Below are 23,535 nucleotides of genomic sequence, written 5' to 3'. Positions count from 1 at the left end.
GTGACTGACACCATCACCGAGTGTGACTGACATCATCACTGAGTGTGACTGTCCCCATCCTCGAGTGTGACTGACACCATCACCGAGTGTGACTGTCCCCATCACTGAGTGTGACTGTCCCCATCACTGAGTGTGAATGACACAATCACCGAGTGTGACTTTCACCATCACCGAGTGTGACAGACACCATCACCGAGTGTCACTGTCCCCATCCCCGAGTGTGACTGACACCATCACCGAGTGTCACTGTCCCCATCACCGAGTGTGACTGACACCATCACCGAGTGTGACTGACACCATCACCGAGTGTGACAGACACCATCACCGAATGTGACTGACACAATCACCAAGTGTGACTGTCCCCATCACCGAGTGTGACTGACACCTTCACCGAGTGTCACTGTCCCCATCCCCGAGTGTGACTGACACCATCACCGAGTGTGACTGTCCCCATCACTGAGTGTGACAGACACCATCACCGAGTGTGACTGACACCATCACCGAGTGTGACTGACATCATCACTGAGTGTGACTGTCCCCATCCCCGAGTGTGACTGACACCATCACCGAGTGTGACTGTCCCCATCACTGAGAGTGACTGTCCCCATCACTGAGTGTGAATGACACAATCACCGAGTGTGACTTTCACCATCACCGAGTGTGACAGACACCATCACCGAGTGTCACTGTCCCCATCCCCGAGTGTGACTGACACCATCACCGAGTGTCACTGTCCCCATCACCGAGTGTGACTGACACCATCACCGAGTGTGACTGACACCATCACCGAGTGTGACAGACACCATCACCGAATGTGACTGACACAATCACCAAGTGTGACTGTCCCCATCACCGAGTGTGACTGACACCTTCACCGAGTGTCACTGTCCCCATCCCCGAGTGTGACTGACACCATCACCGAGTGTGACTGTCCCCATCACTGAGTGTGACAGACACCATCACCGAGTGTGACTGACACCATCACCGAGTGTGACTGACATCATCACTGAGTGTGACTGTCCCCATCCCCGAGTGTGACTGACCCCATCACCGAGTGTGACTGTCCCCATCACTGAGTGTGACTGTCCCCATCACTGAGTGTGAATGACACAATCACCGAGTGTGACTTTCACCATCACCGAGTGTGACAGACACCATCACCGAGTGTCACTGTCCCCATCCCCGAGTGTGACTGACACCATCACCGAGTGTGACTGTCCCCATCCCCGAGTGTGACTGTCCCCATCACCGAGTGTGACTGACACCTTCACCGAATGTGACTGACACAATCACCGAGTGTGACTGTCCCCATCACCGAGTGTGACTGACACCTTCACCGAATGTGACAGACACCATCACCGAGTGTGACTGACACCATCAACGAGTGTGACTGACACCATCACCGAGTGTGACTGACACATTCACCGAGTGTGACTTTCACCATCACCGAGTGTGACAGACACCATCACCGAGTGTGACTGTCCCCATCACCGAGTGTGACTGACACCTTCACTGAGTGTGACTGTCCCCATCACCGAGTGTCACTGTCCCCATCACCGAGTGTCACTGTCCCCATCACCGAGTGTGACTGACACCATCACCGAGTGTGACTGACACCATCACCGAGTGTGACAGACACCATCACCGAATGTGACTGACACAATCACCAAGTGTGACCCTCCCCATCACCGAGTGTGACTGACACCTTCACCGAGTGTCACTGTCCCCATCCCCGAGTGTGACTGACACCATCACCGAGTGTGACTGTCCCCATCACTGAGTGTGACAGACACCATCACCGAGTGTGACTGACACCATCACCAAGTGTGACTGACATCATCACTGAGTGTGACTGTCCCCATCCCCTAGTGTGACTGACACCATCACCGAGTGTGACTGTCCCCATCACTGAGTGTGACTGTCCGCATCACTGAGTGTGAATGACACAATCACCGAGTGTGACTTTCACCATCACCGAGTGTGACAGACACCATCACCGAGTGTCACTGTCCCCATCCCCGAGTGTGACTGACACCATCACCGAGTGTGACTGTCCCCATCCCCGAGTGTGACTGTCCCCATCATCGAGTGTGACTGACACCTTCACCGAATGTGACTGACACAATCACCGAGTGTGACTGTCCCCATCACCGAGTGTGACTGACACCTTCACCGAATGTGACTGACACAATCACCGAGTGTCACTGTCCCCATCACCGAGTGTGACTGACACCTTCCCTGAGTGTGACTGTCCCCATCACTGAGTGTGACTGACACCTTCACCGAGTGTGACTGTCCCCATCACCGAGTGTGACTGATACCATCGCCGAGTGTGACTATCCCCATCACCGAATGTGACTGACATCATCACTGAGTGTGACTGTCCCCATCACCGAGTGTGACTGACACCATCACCGAGTGTGACTGTCCCCATCAGTGAGTGTGACAGACACCATCACCGAGTGTGACTGACACCATCAACGAGTGTGACTGACACCATCCCCGAGTGTGACTGACACATTCACCGAGTGTGACTTTCACCATCACCGAGTGTGACAGACACCATCACCGAGTGTGACTGTCCCCATCACCGAGTGTGACTGACATCATCACTGAGTGTGACTGACACCATCACCGAGTGTGACTGTCCCCTTCAGTGAGTGTGACAGACACCATCACCGAGTGTGACTGACACCATCACCGAGTGTGACGGACACATTCACCGAGTGTGACTGTCCCTATTACTGAGTGTGACTGATACCATCGCCAAGTGTGACTATCCCCATCACCGAGTGTGACTGACATCATCACTGAGTGTGACTGTCCCCATCACCGAGTGTGACAGACACCATCACCGAGTGTGACTGACACCATCACCGAGTGTGACAGACACCATCACCGAGTGTGACTGACACCATCACCGAGTGTGACAGACACCATCACCGAGTGTGACTGTCCCCATCACTGAGTGTGACTGTCCCCATCACCGAGTGTGACTGATACCTTCACCGAGTGTGACTGACACCATCCCCAAGTGTGACTGTCCCCATCACCGAGTGTGACTGACATCTTCACTGAGTGTGACTGTCCCCATCACCGAGTGTGACTGACACCTTCACTGAGTGTGACTGTCCCCATCACCGAGTGTGACTGATAACATCGCCGAGTGTGACTCTCCCCATCACCGAGTGTGACTGACATCATCACTGAGTGTGACTGTCCCCATCACCGAGTGTGACTGTCCCCATCACCGAGTGTGACTGTCACCTTCACCGAATGTGACTGACACAATCACCGAGTGTGACTGTCCCCATCACCGAGTGTGACTGACACCTTCACCGAGTGTCACTGTCCCCATCCCCGAGTGTGACTGTCCCCATCACCGAGTGTGACTGATACCATCGCCGAGTGTGACTATCCCCATCACCGAGTGTGACTGACATCATCACTGAGTGTGACTGACACCATCACCGAGTGTGACTGTCCCCATCAGTGAGTGTGACAGACACCATCACCTAGTGTGACTGTCCCCATCACTGAGTGTGACAGACACCATCACCGAGTGTGACTGTCCCCATCACCGAGTGTGACTGTCCCCATCACCTAGTGTGACTGACACCTTCACCGAGTGTGACTGTCCCCATCACCGAGTGTGACTGACACCTTCACCGAGTGTGACTATCCCCATCACCGAGTGTCACTGTCCCCATCCCCGAGTGTGACTATCCCCATCACCGAGTGTGACTGACATCATCACTGAGTGTGACTGTCCCCATCACCGACTGTGACTGACACCATCACCAAGTGTGACTGTCCCCATCCCCGAGTGTGACTGACACCATCACCGAGTGTGACTGTCCCCATCACTGAGTGTGACAGACACCATCACCGAGTGTGATTGACACAATCACCGAGTGTGACTTTCACCATCACTGAGTGTGACAGACACCATCACCGAGTGTGACTGTCCCCATCACCGAGTGTGACTGACACCTTCACTGAGTGTGACTGTCCCCATCACCGAGTGTCACTGTCCCCATCCCCGAGTGTGACTGACACCATCACCGAGTGTGACTGTCCCCATCACCGAGTGTGACTGACACCATCACCGAGTGTGACTGACACCATCACCGAGTGTGACTGACACCTTCACTGAGTGTGACTGTCCCCATCACTGAGTGTGACTGACACCTTCACCGAGTGTGACTGTCCCCATCACCGAGTGTGACTGATACCATCGCCGAGTGTGACTATCCCCATCACCGAATGTGACTGACATCATCACTGAGTGTGACTGTCCCCATCACCGAGTGTGACTGACACCATACCGAGTGTGACTGTCCCCATCAGTGAGTGTGACAGACACCATCACCGAGTGTGACTGACACCATCAACGAGTGTGACTGACACATTCACCGAGTGTGACTTTCACCATCACCGAGTGTGACAGACACCATCACCGAGTGTGACTGTCCCCAACACCGAGTGTGACTGACACCTTCACTGAGTGTGACTGTCCCCATCACCGAGTGTCACTGTCTCCATCACCGAGTGTCACTGTCCCCATCACCGAGTGTGACTGACACCATCACCGAGTGTGACTGACACCATCACCGAGTGTGACAGACACCATCACCGAATGTGACTGACACAATCACCAAGTGTGACTGTCCCCATCACCGAGTGTGACTGACACCTTCACCGAGTGTCACTGTCCCCATCCCCGAGTGTTACTGACACCATCACCGAGTGTGACTGTCCCCATCACTGAGTGTGACAGACACCATCACCGAGTGTGACTGACACCATCACCGAGTGTGACTGACATCATCACTGAGTGTGACTGTCCCCATCCCCGAGTGTGACTGACACCATCACCGAGTGTGACTGTCCCCATCACTGAGTGTGACTGTCCCCATCACTGAGTGTGAATGACACAATCACCGAGTGTGACTTTCACCATCACCGAGTGTGACAGACACCATCACCGAGTGTCACTGTCCCCATCCCCGAGTGTGACTGACACAATCACCGAGTGTGACTGTCCCCATCCCCGAGTGTGACTGTCCCCATCACCGAGTGTGACTGACACCTTCACCGAATGTGACTGACACAATCACCGAGTGTGACTGTCCCCATCACCGAGTGTGACTGACACCTTCACCGAATGTGACTGACACAATCACCGAGTGTCACTGTCCCCATCACCGAGTGTGACTGACACCTTCACTGAGTGTGACTGTCCCCATCACTGAGTGTGACTGACACCTTCACCGAGTGTAACTGTCCCCATCACCGAGTGTGACTGATACCATCGCCGAGTGTGACTATCCCCATCACCGAATGTGACTGACATCATCACTGAGTGTGACTGTCCCCATCACCGAGTGTGACTGACACCATCACCGAGTGTGACTGTCCCCATCAGTGAGTGTGACAGACACCATCACCGAGTGTGACTGACACCATCAACGAGTGTGACTGACACCATCCCCGAGTGTGACTGACACATTCACCGAGTGTGACTTTCACCATCACCGAGTGTGACAGACACCATCACCGAGTGTGACTGTCCCCATCACCGAGTGTGACTGACACCTTCACTGAGTGTGACTGTCCCCATCACCGAGTGTCACTGTCCCCATCACCGAGTGTCACTGTCCCCATCACCGAGTGTGACTGATACCATCGCCGAGTGTTACTATCCCCATCCCCGAGTGTGACTGTCCCCATCACCGAGTGTGACTGACACCTTCACCGAATGTGACTGACACAATCACCGAGTGTGACTGTCCCCATCACCGAGTGTGACTGACACCTTCACCGAATGTGATTGACACAATCACCGAGTGTCACTGTCCCCATCACCGAGTGTGACTGACACCTCCACTGAGTGTGACTGTCCCCATCACTGAGTGTGACTGACACCTTCACCGAGTGTGACTGTCCCCATCACCGAGTGTGACTGATACCATCGCCGAGTGTGACTATCCCCATCACCGAATGTGACTGACATCATCACTGAGTGTGACTGTCCCCATCACCGAGTGTGACTGACACCATCACCGAGTGTGACTGTCCCCATCAGTGAGTGTGACAGACACCATCACCGAGTGTGACTGACACCATCACCGAGTGTGACTGACACCATCACCGAGTGTGACTGACACCTTCACTGAGTGTGACTGTCCCCATCACCGAGTGTCACTGTCCCCATCACCGAGTGTCACTGTCCCCATCACCGAGTGTGACTGATACCATCGCCGAGTGTTACTATCCCCATCACCGAGTGTGACTGACATCATCCCTGAGTGTGACTGTCCCCATCACCGAGTGTGACTGATACCATCTACGAGTATGACTGTCCCCATCACCGAGTGTGACTGACACCATCACCGAGTGTGACTGTCCCCATCACTGAGTGTGACAGACACCATCACCGAGTGTGACTGACACCATCACCGAGTGTGACTGACACCATCACCGAGTGTGACAGATACCATCACCGAATGTGACTGACACAATCACCAAGTGTGACTGTCCCCATCACCGAGTGTGACTGACACCTTCACCGAGTGTCACTGTCCCCATCCCCGAGTGTGACTGTCCCCATCACCGAGTGTGACTGATACCATCGCCGAGTGTGACTATCCCCATCACCGAGTGTGACTGACATCATCACTGAGTGTGACTGACACCATCACCGAGTGTGACTGTCCCCATCAGTGAGTGTGACAGACACCATCACCGAGTGTGACTGACACCATCACCGAGTGTGACTGACACATTCACCGAGTGTGACTGTCCCCATTACTGAGTGTGACTGATACCATCGCCAAGTGTGACTATCCCCATCACCGAGTGTGACTGACATCATCACTGAGTGTGACTGTCCCCATCACCGAGAGTGACAGACACCATCACCGAGTGTGACTGACACCATCACCGAGTGTGACAGACACCATCACCGAGTGTGACTGTCCCCATCACTGAGTGTGACTGTCCCCATCACCGAGTGTGACTGACACCTTCACCGAGTGTGACTGACACCATCCCCAAGTGTGACTGTCCCCATCACCGAGTGTGACTGACATTTTCACTGAGTGTGACTGTCCCCATCACCGAGTGTGACTGACACCTTCACTGAGTGTGACTGTCCCCATCACCGAGTGTGACTGATAACATCGCCGAGTGTGACTATCCCCATCACCGAGTGTGACTGACATCATCACTGAGTGTGACTGTCCCCATCACCGAGTGTGACTGTCCCCATCACCGAGTGTGACTGTCACCTTCACCGAATGTGACTGACACAATCACCGAGTGTGACTGTCCCCATCACCGAGTGTGACTGACACCTTCACCGAGTGTGACTGTCCCCATCCCCGAGTGTGACTGTCCCCATCACCGAGTGTGACTGATACCATCGCCGAGTGTGACTGTCCCCATCACCGAGTGTGACTGTCACCTTCACCGAATGTGACTGACACAATCACCGAGTGTGACTGTCCCCATCACCGAGTGTGACTGATACCATCGCCGAGTGTGACTATCCCCATCACCGAGTGTGACTGACATCATCACTGAGTGTGACTGACACCATCACCGAGTGTGACTGTCCCCATCAGTGAGTGTGACAGACACCATCACCGAGTGTGACTGACACACTCACCGAGTGTGACTGTCCCCATTACTGAGTCTGACTGATACCATCGCCAAGTGTGACTATCCCCATCACCGAGTGTGACTGACATCATCACTGAGTGTGACTGTCCCCATCACCGAGTGTGACAGACACCATCACCGAGTGTGACTGACACCATCACCGAGTGTGACTGACACCTTCACTGAGTGTGACTGTCCCCATCACCGAGTGTGACTGATAACATCGCCGAGTGTGACTATCCCCATCACCGAGTGTGACTGACATCATCACTGAGTGTGACTGTCCCCATCACCGAGTGTGACAGACACCATCACTGAGTGTGACTGACACCTTCACCCAGTGTGACTGACACCATCCCCGAGTGTGACTGTCCCCATCACCGAGTGTGACTGACACCTTCACTGAGTGTGACTGTCCCCATCACCGAGTGTGACTGACACCTTCACTGAGTGTGACTGTCCCCATCACCGAGTGTGACTGATAACATCGCCGAGTGTGACTATCCCCATCACCGAGTGTGACTGACATCATCACTGAGTGTGACTGTCCCCATCACTGAGTGTGACTGTCCCCATCACCGAGTGTGACAGACACCATCACCGAGTGTGACTGACACCATCACCGAGTGTGACTGACACAATCACCGAGTGTGACTGTCCCCATCACCGAGTGTAACTGACACCATCACCGAGTGCGACTGTCCCCATCCCCGAGTGTGACTGTCCCCATCAACGAGTGTGACTGACACCTTCACCGAATGTGACTGACACAATCACCGAGTGTCACTGTCCCCATCACCGAGTGTGACTGTCCCCATCACTGAGTGTGACTGTCCCCATCACCGAGTGTGACTGACACCTTCACCGAGTGTGACTGACACCATCCCCGAGTGTGACTGTCCCCATCACCGAGTGTGACTGACACCTTCACTGAGTGTGACTGTCCCCATCACCGAGTGTGACTGACACCTTCACTGAGTGTGACTGTCCCCATCACCGAGTGTGACTGATAACATCGCCGAGTGTGACTATCCCCATCACCGAGTGTGACTGACATCATCACTGAGTGTGACTGTCCCCATCACCGAGTGTGACTGTCCCCATCACCGAGTGTGACTGTCCCCATCACTGAGTGTGACTGTCCCCATCACTGAATGTGACAGACACCATCACCGAGTGTGACAGACACCATCACCGAGTGTGACTGACACCATCACCGAGTGTGACTGACACAATCACCGAGTGTGACTGTCCCCATCACCGAGTGTAACTGACACCATCACCGAGTGCGACTGTCCCCATCCCCGAGTGTGACTGTCCCCATCACCGAGTGTGACTGACACCTTCACCGAATGTGACTGACACAATCACCGAGTGTCACTGTCCCCATCACCGAGTGTGACTGACACCATCACTGAGTGTGACTGTCCCCATCACTGAGTGTGACAGACACCATCACCGAGTGTGAATTTCACCATCACCGAGTGTGACTGACACCATCACCGAGTGTGACTGTCCCCATCACTGAGTGTGACAGACACCATCACCGAGTGTGACTGACTTCACCACTGAGTGTGACTGACACAATCACCGAGTGTGACTGTCCCCATCACCGAGTGTGACAGACACCATCACCGAGTGTGACTCACATCACCACTGAGTGTGACTGACACCATCACCGAGTGTGACTGTCCCCATCATTGAGTGTGACTGTCACCTTCACCGAATGTGACTGACACAATCACCGAGTGTGACTGTCCCCAACACCGAGTGTGACAGACACCTTCACCGAATGTGACAGACACAATCACCGAGTGTGACTGTCCCCATCACCGAGTGTGACTGACACCTTCACCGAGTGTGACTGACATCACCACTGAGTGTGACTGTCCCCATCACCGAGTGTGACTGTCCCCATCCCCGAGTGTGACTGTCCCCATCACCGAATGTGACTGACACTATCACCGAGTGTGACAGTCCCCATCACCGAGTGTGACTGACACCTTCACTGAGTGTGACTGACACCTTCACCGAGTGTGACTGACACAATCACCGAGTGTGACTGTCCCTATCACTGAGTGTGACTGACACCTTCACCGAGTATCACTGTCCCCATCCCCGAGTGTGACTGTCCCCATCACCGAGTGTGACTGACACAATCACCGAGTGTGACTGTCCCTATCACTGAGTGTGACTGACACCTTCACCGAGTATCACTGTCCCCATCCCCGAGTGTGACTGTCCCCATCACCGAGTGTGACTGACATCATCACTGAGTGTGACTGTCCCCATCACCGAGTGTGACTGACACCATCACTGAGTGTGACTGTCCCCATCACTGAGTGTGACTGTCCCCATCACCGAGTGTGACAGACACCATCACCGAGTGTGACTGACACCATCACCGAGTGTGACTGACACAATCACCGAGTGTGACTGTCCCCATCACCGAGTGTAACTGACACCATCACCGAGTGCGACTGTCCCCATCCCCGAGTGTGACTGTCCCCATCACCGAGTGTGACTGACACCTTCACCGAATGTGACTGACACAATCACCGAGTGTCACTGTCCCCATCACCGAGTGTGACTGTCCCCATCACTGAGTGTGACTGTCCCCATCACCGAGTGTGACTGACACCTTCACCGAGTGTGACTGACACCATCCCCGAGTGTGACTGTCCCCATCACCGAGTGTGACTGACACCTTCACTGAGTGTGACTGTCCCCATCACCGAGTGTGACTGACACCTTCACTGAGTGTGACTGTCCCCATCACCGAGTGTGACTGATAACATCGCCGAGTGTGACTATCCCCATCACCGAGTGTGACTGACATCATCACTGAGTGTGACTGTCCCCATCACCGAGTGTGACTGTCCCCATCACCGAGTGTGACTGTCCCCATCACTGAGTGTGACTGTCCCCATCACTGAATGTGACAGACACCATCACCGAGTGTGACAGACACCATCACCGAGTGTGACTGACACCATCACCGAGTGTGACTGACACAATCACCGAGTGTGACTGTCCCCATCACCGAGTGTAACTGACACCATCACCGAGTGCGACTGTCCCCATCCCCGAGTGTGACTGTCCCCATCACCGAGTGTGACTGACACCTTCACCGAATGTGACTGACACAATCACCGAGTGTCACTGTCCCCATCACCGAGTGTGACTGACACCATCACTGAGTGTGACTGTCCCCATCACTGAGTGTGACAGACACCATCACCGAGTGTGAATTTCACCATCACCGAGTGTGACTGACACCATCACCGAGTGTGACTGTCCCCATCACTGAGTGTGACAGACACCATCACCGAGTGTGACTGACTTCACCACTGAGTGTGACTGACACAATCACCGAGTGTGACTGTCCCCATCACCGAGTGTGACAGACACCATCACCGAGTGTGACTCACATCACCACTGAGTGTGACTGACACCATCACCGAGTGTGACTGTCCCCATCATTGAGTGTGACTGTCACCTTCACCGAATGTGACTGACACAATCACCGAGTGTGACTGTCCCCAACACCGAGTGTGACAGACACCTTCACCGAATGTGACAGACACAATCACCGAGTGTGACTGTCCCCATCACCGAGTGTGACTGACACCTTCACCGAGTGTGACTGACATCACCACTGAGTGTGACTGTCCCCATCACCGAGTGTGACTGTCCCCATCCCCGAGTGTGACTGTCCCCATCACCGAATGTGACTGACACTATCACCGAGTGTGACTGTCCCCATCACCGAGTGTGACTGACACCTTCACTGAGTGTGACTGACACCTTCACCGAGTGTGACTGACACAATCACCGAGTGTGACTGTCCCTATCACTGAGTGTGACTGACACCTTCATCGAGTATCACTGTCCCCATCCCCGAGTGTGACTGTCCCCATCACCGAGTGTGACTGACACAATCACCGAGTGTGACTGTCCCTATCACTGAGTGTGACTGACACCTTCACCGAGTATCACTGTCCCCATCCCCGAGTGTGACTGTCCCCATCACCGAGTGTGACTGACATCATCACTGAGTGTGACTGTCCCCATCACTGAGTGTGACTGATACCATCTCCGAGTGTGACTGTCCCCATCACCGAGTGTGACTGACACCATCACCGAGTGTGACTGTCCCCATCACTGAGTGTGACAGACACCATCACCGAGTGTGACTGACATCATCACCGAGTGTCACTGTCCCCATCACCGAGTGTGACTGACACCTTCACCGAATGTGACTGATACAATCACCGAGTGTGACTGTCCCCATCACCGAGTGTGACTGACACCTTCACTGAGTGTGACTGTCCCCATCACTGAGTGTGACTGACACCTTCACCAAGTGTCACTGTCCCCATCCCCGAGTGTGACTGTCCCCATCACCGAGTGTGACTGTTACCATCGCCGAGTGTGACTATCCCCATAACCGAGTGTGACTGACATCATCCCCGAGTGTGACTGTCCCCATCACCGAGTGTGACTGATACCATCGCCGAGTGTGACTATCCCCATCACCGAGTGTGACTGACACCTTCACCGAGTGTGACTGACATCACCACTGAGTGTGACTGTCCCCATCACCGAGTGTCTTTGTCCCCATCCCCGAGTGTGACTGTCCCCATCACCGAATGTGACTGACACAATCACCGAGTGTGACTGTCCCTATCACCGAGTGTGACTGACACCTTCACTGAGTGTGACTGACACCTTCACCGAGTGTGACTGACACAATCACCGAGTGTGACTGTCCCTATCACTGAGTGTGACTGACACCTTCACCGAGTGTCACTGTCCCCATCCCCGAGTGTGACTGTCCCCATCACCGAGTGTGACTGACATCATCACTGAGTGTGACTGTCCCCATCACTGAGTGTGACTGATACCATCTCCGAGTGTGACTGTCCCCATCACCGAGTGTGACTGACACCATCACCGAGTGTGACTGTCCCCATCACTGAGTGTGACAGACACCATCACCGAGTGTGACTGACATCATCACCGAGTGTCACTGTCCCCATCACCGAGTGTGACTGAAACCTTCACCGAATGTGACTGATACAATCACCGAGTGTGACTGTCCCCATCACCGAGTGTGACTGACACCTTCACTGAGTGTGACTGACACCTTCACCGAGTGTCACTGTCCCCATCCCCGAGTGTGACTGTCCCCATCACCGAGTGTGACTGACACCATCACCGAGTGTGACTGACATCAGCCCCGAGTGTGACTGACACATTCACTGAGTGTGACTGTCCCCATCCCTGAGTGTGACTGATACCATCGCCGAGTGTGACTATCCCCATCACCGAGTGTGACTGACATCATCACTGAGTGTGACTGTCCCCATCACCGAGTGTGACTGACACCATCACCAAGTGTGACTGACACCATCACCAAGTGTGACTGACACCATCACCGAGTGTGACAGACACCATCACCGAGTGTGACTGTCCCCATCCCTGAGTGTGACTGTCCCCATCACCGAGTGTGACTGACACCTTCACCGAGTGTGACTGACACCATCCCCGAGTGTGACTGACACCATCACCGAGTGTGACTGTCCCCATCCCCGAGTGTGACTGTCCCCATCACCGAGTGTGACTGACACCTTCACCGAGTGTGACTGACACCTTCACTGAGTGTGACTGTCCCCATCACCGAGTGTGACTGAAACCTTCACCGAGTGTGACTGACACCTTCACCGAGTGTGACTGTCCCCATCACCGAGTGTGACTGTCCCCATCACCGAGTGTGACTGATACCATCGCCGAGTGTGACTATCCCCATCACCGAGTGTGACTGACATCATCACTGAGTGTGACTGTCCCCATCACCGAGTGTGACTGTCCCCATCACCGAGTGTGACAGACACCATCACCGAGTGTGACTGTCCCCATCACCGAGTGTGACTGACACCATCACCGAGTGTCACTGTCCCCATCCCCGAGTGTGACTGACATCATCACTGAGTGTGACTGTCCCCATCACCGAGTGTGACTGACACCATCACCGAGTGTCACTGTCCCCATCACCGAGTGTGACTGACACCATCACCGAGTGTGACTGTCCTCATCCCCGAGTGTGACTGACACCTTCACTGAGTGTGACTGTCCCTATCACTGAGTGTGACTGATACCTTCACCGAGTGTGACTGACACCTTCACCGAGTGTGACTGTCCCCATCCCCGAGTGTCACTGTCCCCATCCCCGAGTGTGACTGTCCCCATCACCGAGTGTGACTGGTACCATCGCCGAGTGTGACTATCCCCATCACCGAGTGTGACTGACACCTTCACCGAGTGTGACTGTCCCCATCACCGAGTGTGACAGACGCCATCACCGAGTGTGACTGTCCCCATCACTGAGTGTGACAGACACCATCACCGAGTGTGACTGTCCCCATCACTGAGTGTGACAGACACCATCACCGAGTGTGACTGTCCCCATCACCGAGTGTCACTGTCCCCATCACCAAGTGTGACTGACACTATCACCGAGTGTGACTGTCCCCATCACCGAGTGTGACTGACACCATCACCGAGTATGACTGTCCCCATCCCCGAGTGTGACTGTCCCCATCGCCGAGTGTGACTATCCCCATCACCGAGTGTGACTGACACCATCACCGAGTGTGACTGTCCCCATCACCGAGTGTGACAGACACCATCACCGAGTGTGACTGTCATCACCACTGAGTGTGACTGACACCATCACCGAGTGTGACTGTCCCCATCCCCGAGTGTGACTGTCCCCATCACCGAGTGTGACTGACACCTTCACCGAATGTGACTGACACAATCACCGAGTGTGACTGTCTCCATCACCGAGTGTGACAGACACCTTCACCGAATGTGACTGACACAATCACCGAGTGTGACTGATACCATCGCCGAGTGTGACTATCCCCATCACCGAGTGTGACTGACATCATCACTGAGTGTGACTGTCCCCATCACCACTGAGTGAGCCTGACACAATCACCGAGTGTGACTGTCCCCATCACCGAGTGTGACAGACACCATCACCGAGTGTGACTGACATCACCACTGAGTGTGACTGACACCATCACCGAGTGTGACTGACACCATCACCGAGTGTGACTGTCCCCATCCCCAAGTGTGACTGTCCCCATCACCGAGTGTGACTGACACCATCACCGAATGTGACTGACAAAATCACCGAGTGTGACTGACACCTTCACCGAGTGTGACTGACATCACCACTGAGTGTGACTGTCCCCATCACCGAGTGTGACTGTCACCATCCCCGAGTGTGACTGTCCCCATCACCGAGTGTGACTGACACCATCACAGAGTGTGACTGTCCCCATCACCGAGTGTGACTGACACCTTCACCGAATGTGACTGACACAATCACCGAGTGTGACTGTCCCCATCACCGAGTGTGACTGTCCCCATCCCCGAGTGTGACTGTCCCCATCACCGAGTGTGACTGACACCTTCACCGAGTGTGACTGTCCCCATCACCGAGTGTGACTGTCCCCATCCCCGAGTGTGACTGTCCCCATCACCGAGTGTGACTGACACCTTCACCGAATGTGACTGACACAATCACCGAGTGTGACTGTCCCCATCACCGAGTGTGACTGACACCATCACCGAGTGTGACTGACACCATCACCGAGTGTGACTGTCCCCATCCCCGAGTGTGACTGTCCCCATCACCGAGTGTGACTGACACCATCACCGAATGTGACTGACAAAATCACCGAGTGTGACTGACACCTTCACCGAGTGTGACTGACATCACCACTGAGTGTGACTGTCCCCATCACCGAGTGTGACTGTCACCATCCCCGAGTGTGACTGTCCCCATCACCGAGTGTGACTGACACCATCACCGAGTGTGACTGTCCCCATCACCGAGTGTGACTGACACCTTCACCGAATGTGACTGACACAATCACCGAGTGTGACTGTCCCCATCACCGAGTGTGACTGTCCCCATCCCCGAGTGTGACTGTCCCCATCACCGAGTGTGACTGACACCTTCACCGAGTGTGACTGTCCCCATCACCGAGTGTGACTGTCCCCATCCCCGAGTGTGACTGTCCCCATCACCGAGTGTGACTGACACCTTCACCGAATGTGACTGACACAATCACCGAGTGTGACTGTCCCCATCACCGAGTGTGACTGACACCTTCACCGAATGTGACTGACACAATCACCGAGTGTGACTGTCCCCATCACCGAGTGTGACTGACATCTTCACTTAGTGTGATTGTCCCCATCACTGAGTGTGACTGTCCCAGTCCCCGAGTGTGACTGTCCCCATCACTGAGTGTGACTGACACCTTCACCGAGTGTCTTTGTCCCCATCCCCGAGTGTGACTGTCCCCATCACCGAGTGTGACTGATTCCATCGCCGAGTGTGACTATCCCCATCACCGAGTGTGACTGACATCATCACTGAGTGTGACTGATACCATCACCGAGTGTGACTGTCCCCATCACCGAGTGTGACTGTCCCCATCACCGAGTGTGACTGACACCATCACCGAGTGTGACTGTCCCCATCACCGAGTGTGACAGACACCATCACCGAGTGTGACTGTCCCCATCCCTGAGTGTGACTGTCCCCATCACCGAGTGTGACAGACACCATCACCGAGTGTGACTGTCCCCATCACCGAGTGTGACTGACACCTTCACCGAATGTGACTGACACAATCACCGAGTGTGACTGACACCATCACCGAGTGTGACTGACATCACCACTGAGTGTGACTGTCCCCATCACAGAGTGTGACTGTCCCCATCCCCGAGTGTGACTGTCCCCATCACCGAGTGTGACTGTCCCCATCCCCGAGTGTGACTGTCCCCATCACCGAGTGTGACTGACACCTTCACTGAGTGTGACTGTCCCCATCACTGAGTGTGACTGACACCTTCACCGAGGGTCACTGTCCCCATCCCCGAGTGTGACTGTCCCCATCACCGAGTGTGACTGATACCATCGCCGAGTGTGACTATCCCCAACACCGAGTGTGACTGACATCATCACTGAGTGTGACTGTCCCCATCCCTGAGTGTGACTGACACATTCACCGAGTGTGACTATCCCCATCACTGAGTGTGACTGTCCCCATCACTGAGTGTGACTGATACCATCGCCGAGTGTGATTATCCCCATCACCGAGTGTGACTGACATCATCACTGAGTGTGACTGTCCCCATCACCGAGTGTCACAGACACCATCACCGAGTGTGACTGTCCCCATCAGTGAGTGTCACAGAACCCATCACCGAGTGTGACTGTCCCCATCACCGAGTGTGACTGACACCTTCACCGAATGTGACTGTCCCCATCACCGAGTGTGACTGTCCCCATCCCTGAGTGTGACTGACACATTCACTGAGTGTGACTGTCCCCATCACTGAGTGTGACTGTCCCCATCACTGAGTGTGACTGATACCATCGCCGAGTGTGACTGTCCCCATCACCGAGTGTCACAGACACCATCACCGAGTGTGACTGTCCCCATCAGTGAGTGTCACAGACACCATCACCGAGTGTGACTGTCCCCATCAGTGAGTGTCACAGACACCATCACCGAGTGTGACTGTCCCCATCAGTGAGTGTGACTGACATCATCACTGAGTGTGACTGTCCCCATCACCGAGTGTGACTGACACCTTCACTGAATGTGACTGACACAATCACCGAGTGTGACTGTCCCCATCACCGAGTGTGACTGACACCTTCACCGAATGTGACTGACACAATCACCGAGTGTGACTGTCCCCATCACCGAGTGTGACTGACACCTTCACTGAGTGTGATTGTCCCCATCCGCGAGTGTGACTGTCCCCATCACCGAGTGTGACTGATACCATCGCCGAGTGTGACTATCCCCATCACCGAGCGTGACTGACATCATCACTGAGTGTGACTGTCCCCATCCCTGAGTGTGACTGACACATTCACCGAGTGTGACTGTCCCCATCACTGAGTGTGACTGTCCCCATCACTGAGTGTGACTGTCCCCATCAGTGAGTGTCACAGACACGTTCACCGAGTGTGACTGTCCCCATCAGTGAGTGTGACTGTCCCCATCACCGAGTGTGACTGACACCTTCACCACATGTGACTGTCCCCATCACCGAGTGTGACTGTCCCCACCCCTGAGTGTGACTGACACATTCACTGAGTGTGACTTTCCCCATCACTGAGTGTGACTGTCCCCATCACTGAGTGTGACTGATACCATCACCGAGTGTGACTGTCCCCATCAGTGAGTGTCACAGACACCATCACCGAGTGTGACTGTCCCCATCAGTGAGTGTCACAGACACCATCACCGAGTGTGACTGTCCCCATCAGTGAGTGTGACTGACATCATCACTGAGTGTGACTGTCCCCATCACCGAGTGTGACTGACACCATCACCGAGTGTGACTGACACCATCACCGAGTGTGACAGACACCATCACCGAGTGTGACTGTCCCCATCCCTGAGTGTGACTGTCCCCATCACCGAGTGTGACTGACACATTCACCGAGTGTGACTGACACCTTCACCGAGTGTGACTGACACCTTCACTGAGTGTGACTGTCCCCATCACTGAGTGTGACTGTCCCCGTCACCGAGTGTGACTGACATCATCACTGAGTGTGACTGTCCCCATCACCGAGTGTGACAGACACCATCACCGAGTGTGACTGACACCATCCCCGAGTGTGACTGACACCTTCACCGAGTGTGACTGTCCCCATCCTCGAGTGTGACTATCCCCATCACCGAGTGTGACTGTCCCCATCACTGAGTGTGACTGTCCCCATCACTGAGTGTGACAGACACCATCACCGAGTGTGACTGACACCATCACCGAGTGTGATTGACACAATCACCGAGTGTGACTTTCCCCATCCCTGAGTGTGACTGACACATTCACCGAGTGTCACTGTCCCCATCCCTGAGTGTGACTGACACCATCACCGAGTGTGACTGTCCCCATCCCCGAGTGTGACTGTCCCCATCCCTGAGTGTGACTGACACCATCCCTGAGTGTGACTGACACCATCACCGAGTGTGACTGTCCACATCACCGAGTGTGACTGTCCCCATCACCGAGTGTGACTGTCCCCATCACCGAGTGTGACTGACACCTTCACTGAGTGTGACTGTCCCCATCCCCGAGTGTGACTGTCCCCATCCCCGAGTGTGACTGTCCCCATCCCCGAGTGTGACTGACACCTTCACCGAATGTGACTGACACAATCACCGAGTGTGACTGTCCCCATCACCGAGTGTGACTGACACCTTCACCGAATGTGACTGACACAATCACCGAGTGTGACTGTCCCCATCACCGAGTGTGACTGACACCTTCACCGAGTGTGACTGTCCCCATCACCAAGTGTGACTGTCCCCATCACCGAGTGTGACTGGCACCTTCACCGAATGTGACTGTCCCCATCACCAAGTGTGACTGACACCTTCACCGAATGTGACTGACACAATCACCGAGTGTGACTGTCCCCATCACCGAGTGTGACTGACACCTTCACCGAGTGTGACTGTCCCCATCACTGAGTGTGACTGTCCCCATCACCGAGTGTGACTGACATCTTCACCGAGTGTGACTGTCCCCATCACCAAGTGTGACTGTCCCCATCACCTAGTGTGACTGACATCATCACCGAGTGTGACTGACACAATCACCGAGTGTGACTGTCCCCATCACCGAGTGTGACTGTCCCCATCCCCGAGTGTGACTGACACTATCACCGAGTGTGACTATCCTCATCCCCGAGTGTGACTGTCCCCATCACCGAGTGTGACTGACACTACCACTGAGTGTGACTGACACTATCACTGAGTGTGACTGTCCCCATCGCCGAGTGTGACTGTCCTCATCACCGAATGTGACTGATACCATCAACGAGTGTGACTGTCCCCATCACCGAGTGTGACTGACACCATCACTGAGTGTGACTGACATCATCACCGAGTGTGACTGTCCCCATCACCGAGTGTGACTGATACCATCACCGAGTGTGACTGTCCCCATCACCGAGTGTGACTGACACCATCACTGAGTGTGACTGTCCCCATCCCCAAGTGTGACTGTCCCCATCACCGAGTGTGACTGACACCATCACTGAGTGTGACTGTCCCCATCCCCAAGTGTGACTGTCCCCATCACTGAGTGTGACTGTCCCCATCACCGAGTGTGACTGTCCCCATCACCGAGTGTGACTGACACCATCACTGAGTGTGACTGTCCCCATCCCCAAGTGTGACTGTCCCCATCACTGAGTGTGACTGACACCATCACTGAGTGTGACTGTCCCCATCACTGAGTGTGACTGACACTTTCACCGAGTGTGACAGACACCATCACCGAGTGTGACTGTCCCCATCACCGAGTGTGACAGACACCATCACCGAGTGTGACTGTCCCCATCACTGAGTGTGACTGTCCCCATCACTGAGTGTGACTGACACCATCACTGAGTGTGACTGTCCCCATCACTGAGTGTGACAGACACCATCACCGAGTGTGACTGACATCACCACTGAGTGTGACTGACACAATCACCGAGTGTGACTGTCCCCATCACCGAGTGTGACAGACACCATCACCGAGTGTGACTGACATCACCACTGAGTGTGACTGACACCATCACCGAGTGTGACTGTCCCCATCCCCGAGTGTGACTGTCCCCATCACCGAGTGTGACTGACACCTTCACCGAATGTGACTGACACAATCACCGAGTGTGACTGTCCCCATCACCGAGTGTGACGGACACCTTCACCGAATGTGACTGACACAATCACCGAGTGTGACTGATACCATCGCCGAGTGTGACTATCCCCATCACCGAGTGTGACTGACATCATCACTGAGTGTGACTGTCCCCATCACCGAGTGTGACTGACACCATCACCGAGTGTGACTGTCCCCATCACTAAGTGTGACAGACACCATCACCGAGTGTGACTGACATCACCACTGAGTGTGACTGACACAATCACCGAGTGTGACTGTCCCCATCACCGAGTGTGACTGTCCCCATCACCGAGTGTGACAGACACCATCACCGAGTGTGACTGTCCCCATCACTGAGTGTGACTGTCCCCATCACTGAGTGTGACTGACACCATCACTGAGTGTGACTGTCCCCATCACTGAGTGTGACAGACACCATCACCGAGTGTGACTGACATCACCACTGAGTGTGACTGACACAATCACCGAGTGTGACTGTCCCCATCACCGAGTGTGACAGACACCATCACCGAGTGTGACTGACATCACCACTGAGTGTGACTGACACCATCACCGAGTGTGACTGTCCCCATCCCCGAGTGTGACTGTCCCCATCACCGAGTGTGACTGACACCTTCACCGAATGTGACTGACACAATCACCGAGTGTGACTGTCCCCATCACCGAGTGTGACGGACACCTTCACCGAATGTGACTGACACAATCACCGAGTGTGACTGATACCATCGCCGAGTGTGACTATCCCCATCACCGAGTGTGACTGACATCATCACTGAGTGTGACTGTCCCCATCACCGAGTGTGACTGACACCATCACCGAGTGTGACTGTCCCCATCACTGAGTGTGACTGACACCTTCACCGAGTGTGACAGACACCATCACCGAGTGTGACTGTCCCCATCACCGAGTGTGACAGACACCATCACCGAGTGTGACTGTCCCCATCACTGAGTGTGACTGACACCATCACTGAGTGTGACTGTCCCCATCCCCGAGTGTGACTGACACCTTCACCGAATGTGACTGACACAATCACCGAGTGTGACTGTCCCCATCACCGAGTGTGACTGACACCTTCACTGAGTGTGACTGACACAATCACCGAGTGTGACTGTCTCCATCACCGAGTGTGACTGACACCTTCACTGAGTGTGACTGACACAATCACCGAGTGTGACTGTCCCCATCACCGAGTGTGACTGACACCTTCACTGAGTGTGACTGACACAATCACCGAGTGTGACTGTCCCCATCACCGAGTGTGACTGACACCTTCACTGAGTGTGACTTTCCCCATCACTGAGTGTGACTGTCCCCATCCCCGAGTGTGACTGTCCCCATCACCGAGTGTGACTGACATCACCACTGAGTGTGACTGACACAATCACCGAGTGTGACTGGCCCCATCACCGAGTGTGACTGACACAATCACTGAGTGTGACTTTCCCCATCACTGAGTGTGACTGTCCCCATCCCCGAGTGTGACTGTCCCCATCACCGAGTGTGACTGACATCACCACTGAGTGTGACTGACACAATCACCGAGTGTGACTGGCCCCATCACCGAGTGTGACTGACACAATCACCGAGTGTCACTGTCCCCATCTCCGAGTGTGTCTGTCGCCTCACAGCATCATCTATGTTACCTACAATCAGTCCCATGTCTCTCTCACATATTCTTTCTCCCTCTCTTCCCCCCGTCTCTCTCTGTCTCTCTCTCTCCCCCTTACTCCTCTTTTACTCCCAGCAGCTTCACCCTCTCTCCTCGTTCCCCTGTTAACGTGTTGGGGGGGGGAGCATTAGTAACATCCCGCCGACAGTCAATAATGGGTTCCTTGGTTTTGTCGGTGTAGAGAGCTGGGTTGTTGTCAGTGCACCATTTTCCCACACTCTCTCTCTCTCCCTCTCTCTCTCTGTCTCTCTGTCTCTCTCTATCTCTCCCCCACCCCCATACTCCCACATTCCCTCTCTCTCTCCCTCTCTCTCTCTGTCCCCTATCTCTCTCCCTCCCTCACATTCCCATACTCCCTCTCTCTCTCCCTCCCTCTATCTCTCTCTCCCTCTCTCTCCATCCCTCTCTCTCTCCCTCCCTCTATCTCTCTCTCCCTCTCTCTCCATCCCTCTCTCTCTCTCCCTCCCTCCATCTCTCTCCCTCCCTCACACTCCTACACTCTCCCTCTCTCTCTCTCTCTCTCCCTCCCTCACGTTCCCACACTCCCTCTCTCTCTCCCTCCCTCTATCTCTCTCTCCCTCTCTCTCCATCCCTCTCTCTCCCTCCCTCTATCTCTCTCTCCATCCCTCTCTCTCTCCCTCCCTCCATCTCTCTCCCTCCTTCACACTCCCACACTCTCCCTCTCTCTCTCTCTCTCTCCCTCCCTCACAGTCCCACACTCCCTCTCTCTCTCCCTCCCTCACAGTCCCACACTCCCTCTCTCTCTCCCTCCCTCTCTCTCTCCCTCCCTCACAGTCCCACACTCCCTCTCTCTCTCCCTCCCTCACAGTCCCACAGTCCCTCCCTCTCTCCCTCCCTCTCTCTCTCCCTCCCTCACACTCCCACACTCCCTCTCTCCCTCCCTCTCTCTCTCCCTCCCTCACACTCCCACACTCCCTCTCTCTCCCTCCCTCTCTCTCTCCCTCCCTCACACTCCCACACTCCCTCTCTCCCTCTCTCCCTCCCTCTCTCTCTCCCTCCCTCACATTCCCACACTCTCCCTCTCTCTCTCCCTCCCTCTCTCTCTCCCTCCCTCACACTCCCACACTCCCTCTCTCCCTCCCTCTCTCTCTCCCTCCCTCACACTCCCACACTCTCCCTCTCTCTCCCTCCCTCCCACTCTCTCCCTCCCTCACACTCCCACACTCTCCCTCTCTCTCTCTCCCTCCCTCTCTCTCTCCCTCCCTCACATTCCCACACTCGCTCTCTCCCTCCCTCTCTCTCTCCCTCCCTCACACTCCCACACTCTCCCTCTCTCTCTCTCCCTCCCTCTCTCTCTCCCTCCCTCACACTCCCACACTCTCCCTCTCCCTCTCCCTCTCCCTCTGTCTCTCTCACATTCTCTCCCTCGCCCTCAGGTCTCCACTTG

The 23,535-nt window shown here is 54.7% G+C and overlaps 1 protein-coding gene across 1 annotated transcript in view; it reads left to right on the top strand.

Moving 5' to 3' along the window:
- The window catches only part of LOC148134088 (membrane-spanning 4-domains subfamily A member 5-like), a 243,489-nt gene that overhangs the window by 214,350 nt on the left and 5,604 nt on the right, over positions 1-23,535 (top strand). The window contains 1 exon segment of the mRNA XM_087985691.1: positions 23,525-23,535. This exon segment is cut by the window's right edge and continues 109 nt beyond it. Coding sequence (XP_087841817.1) covers positions 23,525-23,535 — 11 coding nt within the window.

The sequence above is a fragment of the Chiloscyllium plagiosum genome, unplaced genomic scaffold, assembly GCF_037043375.1.
Source record: "Chiloscyllium plagiosum isolate Xiang-an unplaced genomic scaffold, Cpla_swu_hap1 HiC_scaffold_97, whole genome shotgun sequence".
Classification (NCBI taxonomy): Eukaryota; Metazoa; Chordata; class Chondrichthyes; order Orectolobiformes; family Hemiscylliidae; genus Chiloscyllium; species Chiloscyllium plagiosum.
The sequence above is the reverse complement of the archived record's forward strand: the minus strand, read 5'-3'. Positions and strand labels throughout refer to the sequence as shown.